Source organism: Bipolaris victoriae (genome assembly GCF_000527765.1).
Source record: "Bipolaris victoriae FI3 unplaced genomic scaffold scaffold_253, whole genome shotgun sequence".
NCBI lineage: Eukaryota > Fungi > Ascomycota > Dothideomycetes > Pleosporales > Pleosporaceae > Bipolaris > Bipolaris victoriae.
Window position 1 is genome coordinate 1 of NW_014575139.1, and position 8,230 is coordinate 8,230.

An 8,230-nucleotide genomic window follows, 5' to 3' on the forward strand; every position below is an offset into this window, starting at 1 on the left:
TTTAAAGTGTTAAGAGTATAGCTTAAGTAGAAGTAATATAAGACTTCTAGTATTAAGCTTCTTATTAGTTAGTTTTCGCAGATAGAGAGATAGTATGCAATAGGACAGTAACTTAGGTAAGTAGAATAACTCTATATATTATACTTATACTTAGAACTTAAGTTAAATATATTAAGCTATAAGGGCTTAATACTTAATACTATATACTAAGTGAGTGTTATGCTCAACAATGAGTAATGCTCACTAATAAGCGCTTAATGTTGAGCACTCTCGCCAAGTGCTGCTCACTAGTAAGCGCTATAGTGCTAAGCATCTACTCACTAGTAAGCGCTCATTATTAAGTAGTTACCTAATAACTATTCCTAAAGAGTGTACGTCGTTTCCTGCAGCTCTTTCGCCGTCTCACAGATTACTCGTTAAATAAACGTAACGACGAAATGTCCTCCACATTCTGAGGCTGGTCGTAACAGTAACCTAACCTCTACCCCTACCTAATCTTGGCGCTAAGATTAGGTAGGGGTATGGTAGGGTTGCATAGGCCATATAGGTTGGGTAGGGGTAGGGTTGCTAAGAGTTGGGTAGGGGTAGGGGTTGGGGTCTTACATAATCGCTACCCTACCCTACCTCTACCCAACTCTTGGCAACCCTACCCCTACCCAACCTCTACCCAAATACCAGTCTAAATAAGGGTAATAATAAAATCTATTACTTATTATATTGTTATTACTTTTAGTTCTATTCTCTATAGAAATATATCTTAGTAGAAAGCTTAGAAGAATATTAGGCCCTCTTTCTATAGTAGCCTTCTAGAGATTCTATCTTAGTAGGATACTAAGCTATATAATCTTCGGCCCGCGAGAATTATCCTGTTCTTTAGGATCTTAAGTAGTCTCCCAACTATTTATTGTCATACCTAGGGAGAGGTTTCTTCCTGCTATTGCTTGTAATATATATAGAGCCGCTCGCTTGTAAGCCATGTTAACTCTATAGAATTATGCGGCTTGGATATAACGTAATTATATAAGCAATGTTAACGGTTCGTTGCGGAGGGATGTTCGATCTATAAGGATGGACGTTAGAGACGCTGATTATATACACCACTGATTGTGGTAACATAGCAAGACATCTATATCAAACTAGAGAAGCACATATCCTTGTGGTAATATAAGGCTAAGTCACGGAGATAGGTAGTCTATTTCATCCACGATGTTGGATCTAATCTAGACTAAGTCTGAGCCTAGGAGATTTCTATACGAAGCTCGTTTCGGATCTCATTCGCTAACTCAAGGAGATGCAGTCGACTGTGTCTCGAGAAGATGTGTAAGTAGGCCACGAAGCTGTTTGCTCCAGTGGACTGATGGCGCAACTGATCGCCCTTTCTTGCAAAGGTGCGATGCTGAGACACATGCTTAGCTAGGTCTGGGCGTCGCTGTAATAGTTCTTCCGTGATGTTACCCGACTCCCAGATGCCCTTCTTTGGTGGGTCCCAGTCGGCAATGATCCACACTTTATCAGCGTGATACTGAGCTCCATTGCGATACGGCTGCGAAAGCGCGTGTACCCATGCTGAGGCGTCGCGAAGCTTTGTGACAAGCAAGAGAGCCCAATAGTCGACACCCCACGTGGTCTCGATGAAGTCGCAGGTGTCGCCGCCTGGAGGCCGGGTGTTGATCTCGATGAGCCATGACTCTGCGGACTTACCACTGTGATCTTGACGCGGCTCAAGGGAAGGAATGCCCCGTGAATCGAATCGCCATTCGACCGAGGAGTTTTCAATGCGAGCCTCGCAGTGGTAGATGCCGTTGCGGAAACCGAGGCGAGCCATGGACTGCAGGACAGCGTCGTAGACAGCTCGTTGTTCGGCCTCGGGGAGTTGAGATGGGAAGAGATAGTCTAACTCGCCAAAGGAGGTCGAGCCTCCATCGGCGTTTTTGGGAGTTTCGTCACCGATATCTACTCTTGATCAGCTTGTGTTACGAAAAGGAAAGAAGGATGACACCACACCCCAGAAACAGACTTGGCCATCATACAAGACAAAGTTGATATCGACTTCGGGACCACTGCAGTAATGCTCCATGACAAATTGGGCGCCGTGGCTATCGGATCTCATGCGGGGAGCGAACTGTTCCAACTGTTGGATGTCGTCCACCTTGAACACCAGCTCCGACGCCCATCCGCGACACGGCTTTATGATGAGCGGCCACGGCAAGGTCTCGGACCTCGCAATATGCAAAGCTTCGTCCACATTTGATGCCGTGTAGGACTTGCGGCCTTCGGAGAGACTAGTCTTGAACTTGTCCGTCGCAACCTCGTACGCAGACAAGGGTTCGTAGGACAAGCCAAGCTGTTGTGCGGCAGTCGAGACAGGGATATGGTAGCTCTCATACGCTGTGAGGAGTCCGTCTGCCGATCTGCCAGAGTCTTGCTCATATTGCTTGACGGCGGAAACGATTCTCGCATGGAATTCGGCATCATAGCCGCATTGTATGGGAACGAAGTCGTGACACCAGTGGGCGAATTCGGGTTGCTGCTTGAGCGAATGGCCCTCCTCTGCGAGGACGACGAGATCGATACCCAGCGACTTTGCCGTCTCATAGAGTTGCCACGAGCAAGCACCGGCAAAGGGAAAGCTAAGCCCGCCCTCGACCATGAACAGCAGTTGGCGCTTCAGGCCGGTGAGCAGGAGCGGCACACTCAGGCGGTTCTCCAGCTCGGGTTCAAGTGCTGTCCAGGCGTCGGCAATGGTCCCCTCTGACAGTGGGCTTAGACGAATGGCGCCCGCGGCGGTGCGGAAGAGGGTCGACAGAGAGGTGGTTGCTGTCCACGATTCGTCCGTGTAAAGTTGCAAAGGCTCTGCGAGCGCCACCGTGGTCTCGACGTTATCGACATCGTGCATGCGCTTGGGCACAATGTCGGCGCGCACAATGTTGCCATGTCCTCGTGGGGCGATCAAGGTGATGGCCTGGAGAGCGTGCGTGGTGGTGCGCTGGAGGGTGTCGACGAGGAAGTCAAGACTACGGCGTCCAATTACGCCTTCGGCCAGCGCGCCTCTTTCAGCTGTGCCCGTCTGTTCCGGATCCTCGAGGGCAATGAGACTATCACGCTCGCTCGTCATCAACGCACCAACGTCGGCGACAAGCTCGTCGGCCACGCCAGCGTTGGTCATAGCCTCAATGGTGATATTCGCCGACTGGTAGAATCGCGGCTGCTGGGCGGCGATACTCCATGTGATCTTCCACCCCCTCCCCCGCTCCCCATGGGAGTCCCCTTCCTCTCGATAGACAATCTGCGCAGTCCTACTCATGGCGATGACTCGGTTCGGTGGTAGATTGAGTAGACAGACTTAGCGGTGGGGGGAAATGCAGAGTATAAAAGTCTTGCTGCCGACCATGACTTGGCCGAAGCACGCGTGACATGTCTACGGAGCACAGTCAGCCAGCACAGTCAGAAACAATTCGTGCCCCAGTATGACTTCCACCACAAACATTACTACTGCACAACCGGGACGGCGTCGCTGCACGGCGTCGTCTTCCGTTCCATTTAGTTCGACCCACCGTCCGCAACAGCATACACGAGGCCATACAGGAGAAGCGTGCACCAAAGAAGCCTTACCTACCACCAGTCCCTGCGCTGCACCATGTCGTGTCTGATCGTCCTTCAAAGCCCAGATGGATCCGCAGCGTCATGGCAGGTATCATGGACGGTGCTGTCCGTGACGAACGCCAGCCAGTCCTTCCAGTCCGCCGACGTGCTATTCTCGCCCTTGTCAGTCCCCGTCAACTTCACCTTATCCGAGCACCCTTTGCATTGTTACATAGAGGACCCCGGTCATGACCGACTGGAACTTCAAGCGGCTACATTGGGCCATCCCCACGCCCTGGAATTTCTAGTCGATACTCTAAAAGCCACGACTCAATCGGCCAGCCAGACAGCAATCAAATTGGTCGCTCCAGCTCATGGAGGCAACATTGCCCGAGCCGACATCGTGCCTCGGCGCATGCAGGACATTGAATATCTCGACGTCGTGGTCGCCCTGGCCCAGCCCCTTCAGCAGTACAATGGGCAACCATTCTCCGATACTGATGATCTGGTTACTCTGATAAAGCACGCTGTCGGAGCCATACGCCTGCGTGCCGACTCCACTTCTCCTGGAAGGGTATTGGACACCCTTTCCGACCTTGAAAGCGAACTGTTCAATCGATTGCCAAGCCGTTTGACTGTCCCCGGCCTCCGCAGACGCACTATGGCAGTCTTAGAAGGTAGCGAGATGCTTCCAGACACGGGTGGTTGCGCTACACAATTTTACAGTGCGGCAATGTCATTGGGGGTCGACATCATAGTGCTTGGTGTCGAGGGCCATTGGTTACAAGGTCCTAAGTATATCCACTGGCGGAAGGCTTTCATTCCAATCGAATTTGGCCATGACGCAGCCTTCCCATCAAGAATTGTCGCGGCTGTCAAGAGCTCAGGTGAACAAGTTGAGGCTCTGCTCAACTGCTTTGATAGTTACCATTCTGCCGTGAGTCAGGCTGCCGCTGAGCTGGGTCTTCCCCACGAGCCTACCGCCGCCTACCAAGTTGCCACGGACAAGTACCAACTGAGTGCCATTGAGGGTCGGAAATGCTTCCTTGCCAATGGAATCGAGGATCTGATTCAGAATGCACTGACCAAGGACCTTACGTGGCCTGCCATCGTCAAACCCTGCCGCGGTTGGGGCTCTGAGTTGGTCTTTCGTGCCGACAGCGCTGCACAACTTGTGGCGTGGGCCAAAACGATCAATCCCGCTACGAGTCACGGAGCACAGTTTGTAATTGAACCGTACTGTGATGGCCCAGAAGTAGACATAAATTTCGTTCTATACAATGGTGAACTTCTTTTTTGGGGTAAGGTCACCTCACTCCTCTTCCGGACGCAAAGCATGCAAGCTCACATTTAAACAGAGATTGGCGACGAAAATCCAAAGAGGGCAGAGGATGGGTCCGATTCATTCCACGAACTCGACTGTGTCTCACCTTCAGCACTGCCCCAAAAGGAGCAGCATGTCTTGCGCGATTCTATTCTGAAGACTTTGCTAGGGCTGGGTTTTCAAAATGGTATATACCACTGCGAAGCTCGAGTAGCCAACTCGACCCAAGAATGGCGCAAGAACGGATCTGGCGCACCCGTGCTGCTACCTCGGTGCGAGCCAGCCACCAAGCCGCCTTCTTGCTTTCTTATGGACTGTAATGTCCGGCCTCCAGGTTTGAACTCGAGTGATGTGGTCGAGACCACCTGGGGTGTAGACTATTGGGCTTTGCTAATTGCCATACCACTGCGCGAGGAGCAGCGAGTTCGGGCTCTGTCGCAGCCATATCATAATGGCCCACAGTACTTTGCCGACATGATCTTTGTCTCCGCCGAGTTTGATGCCTCTAAGCAAGGTATTTGGCAATCTGGAAATGTAACAGAGGAACTAAAGGAACGGCGTCCAAATCTAGCAAAGTATATCTCAAAAGCATTAACGTATAAGAAGAAGGGAGATAGAATCCCCCATCCTTCTACGGGCACGAATACATTCGTCGCATACTTAAATGTCTACTCTCACGAGAGCCGAGAGCATGTTTTAGATATTGCGACCGAGGTAAGGAAAGAGATTAGCAAAAGCATCAATATCTCCTAGGCTTCAAAGGATGCCTAGCTATTATCATGTATTTAAAGATTAAAATAAGAGAAAAGGGTACTGTGGAAGCTGATAACTGTGAGACGTTTAAAGGTTATTAGGCACGGGTAGAGTAAAACAATAGCAGTCTTGAGTAAACGGTCTGTAATTCACGTAGACGAACAGCTACCGAGCTTAGGTAGTATTCTCTGTGCTTATATCTACTTTAATAAGTTAGATATAACTAAGATAGGCTAATAAGGGCTAGACTAGCCTAGGATAGTGTAAGGCTGCCTATAGAGGGGAAGCTCTTAACAATATTCCCCCTCTTAGGACTTAATAGTCCCGAGAGAGTCGATTTATATCCTTAAGAGCCCTCTAGTAGTCTTTAGTACTTAATTAGTGCCTAGTAGAGTTTTCTTAGTAATTATAGCCTAGATTAGACTGGTCATTGGGTACCCCCCTATATATATTAGATTCGAGGCTTCGCTATCAAAAGTGTCTAAAAACTGGTCCGTGCGTAGGTAATCTTACCTTAGAAGTGCTTAAGTATAACCTTAAAAGTGTAGGTTCTTATTACGCGCGATCTCTTAAAAGTGCTTTATAAGGTTGGATTACTCTATATATATTAGATTCGAGGCTTCGCCTAACCAATATAAGGCGACGAAAGAGGCCTAATTCGTGCCGAAACAGGCTTAGCGTTAGGGTTGCATGCTGGATTTAGCGATTTTATCACCCCCAATTCGCGAAATCTAAGACCCCCGATTCGCACTATTTAGGCTTAGCGTTAGGGTTAACTTAACTCTAAGTGCACTCTAGTATAGGCTCTAGAGGGTGTCATAGTATATGCGGTAACTAAGAAAGTCTTTTCTAGTCTCTCTAATAGTAGCGCGAAACTCGCAGCTTTATATATATAGCTATTTAGGGTAGTTACTATAGATAGGGTTAGAACTAGGGTTAGAGCTTAACTCTAAGCTAACCTTAAGTTAGGGTTACGTCGTGGTAGTATATAGGGTTACTAAGAGAGACTTTTATACTCTCTCTATAGTATTGAGCGTTGTATAGCTATTTTAGAGCCTACTTTTTAATCTAACTTTAATCGTATAACTATGCTAAGATTAGAGTTAATATATACTATTAACCTGTTCTATCCTACGACCTATCTTCTATATATTTGCTTTGATACTTAGAAGCTCTTTATAGCTTATAGGCCTACTAGTAATCCTATCTAGCCTAAGCTATTTCTTTAGCGCTCTGCTTGCCGCCACTAAGTTAGGCAGCTTATAATAGAGGTAGGCACTAATACCTACTAAGTCGATACTACGCGATAACTACTTAGCCGCAGCTAACCTATTAGCAAAAGGTAAGCACGAGAATAATCTAAACTAATTATTCTAGTATAGTATGATATATATAGGTATATAACGTATAACTTTATTATATAGCTCTTATTATGCTATACTAATAAAAAGGTAAACCTCGTTTACGCGAAGCTATTTAACTTAGTAGTTAGAGGTCTATTCGTGCGGTATTAGAAGTAGAGAGCTTTAGCCTAGACCTTATACTAGTATATACTAGCGTATAGCCTATTTAAGGCAAGCGCAGAAGGCCTCTATTTTCTCTTTAGTAGTATTTAGGTAGACTATATTCTTAAGCTCTAAGATCGTCTAGGTATAGACTTAGCCTTTTCTATATTAGTTACGTATATAGTCGCTACTTACTATTTATAGAGAGATTTATAGGCTCTAGTTAATATAGTAGGTATAGTAAGAGTAGATTAAAGGCGAGGCTAATAAGGAGAAGCGCCTAAGTATACTATTTAGGCGAAAAACCTAAATAAGTTAGTAAAACGTAAGTTAGCTAGCTCTATTCTTTTATACTTTTAATAAGGGATTAGTATAGAGATACTTACGAGGTAAGCGCAATATTAAATAATAAACTCTTAGTAGCTAACCTTAACGTCTTTTCTAGGATAACGTTTAGGTAAGGTATTACTTTAAAGAAGAAGGTACGCTAGTTAGCTATAATATAAAGAGATAGTATGTTTTTTATTAAGAGGTACTAGCCTATATAGTATAGCCTTACTTATATTACTCTATTTTATTATATAGTATTATATAAGTCTAGGATTTATAGTAGATTAGGTAGAGTAAAGTATATAAATTATAGTCTAACTTAAAGGCAGAGCGTTCTCTATATTAGATAGGCTATAAACTGTTAGAGATCTAAGCTATTTAGCTAATCTCTAAGAGAACTAATCTATTAATCTCTAATCTATGTTAGGACGATACTAATCCCTAACCCAAGTCAATATTGCACCCTAATCTTAATAATCTAAACAATCTATTAATCTCTAACCTAATCTATCTATCTATTACGTTTAAGATTACTAAATCTATTACTAGATAGATGTCACGGTTCGGGCTCACAGGCAGAAAGGACAGGCACGTGTACAGGGTATATTGCTACAGCTAATNAANAGGCTCTCGCTACAGGTAGTAAGAGTAGAAGACAGGACGTAGCTCAAAGAGCTCTCTAGACTGCAGTGCTGCAGTTTTGTAGAATCCGGGTGCTCGGGCCCGCACCCGGAAT

The 8,230-nt window shown here is 46.2% G+C and overlaps 3 protein-coding genes across 3 annotated transcripts; 1 reads left to right on the forward strand and 2 right to left on the reverse strand.

The window, feature by feature from the left end:
* Positions 1 to 1,237: 1,237 nt before the first annotated feature.
* COCVIDRAFT_116297 (hypothetical protein) lies at positions 1,238 to 1,825 on the reverse strand (the record flags this gene model as incomplete). Its single annotated transcript, XM_014694670.1, has 1 exon — positions 1,238 to 1,825. The coding sequence occupies one exon, from the start codon at positions 1,823 to 1,825 to the stop codon at positions 1,238 to 1,240; it is 588 nt and encodes a 195-aa protein (XP_014550156.1).
* A 138-nt stretch (positions 1,826 to 1,963) lies between these two features.
* On the reverse strand, positions 1,964 to 3,304 carry COCVIDRAFT_116300 (hypothetical protein; the record flags this gene model as incomplete). Its single annotated transcript, XM_014694671.1, has 1 exon — positions 1,964 to 3,304. One exon carries the CDS (start codon positions 3,302 to 3,304, stop codon positions 1,964 to 1,966), a length of 1,341 nt encoding a protein of 446 aa, XP_014550157.1.
* Positions 3,305 to 3,637: 333 nt separating this feature from the next.
* Positions 3,638 to 5,659, forward strand: COCVIDRAFT_32024 (hypothetical protein; the record flags this gene model as incomplete). The annotated part of the gene is made up of 2 exons (XM_014694672.1): positions 3,638 to 4,883; positions 4,941 to 5,659. The coding sequence occupies 2 exons, from the start codon at positions 3,638 to 3,640 to the stop codon at positions 5,657 to 5,659; spliced, it is 1,965 nt and encodes a 654-aa protein (XP_014550158.1).
* Between the last annotated feature and the right edge of the window lie 2,571 nt (positions 5,660 to 8,230).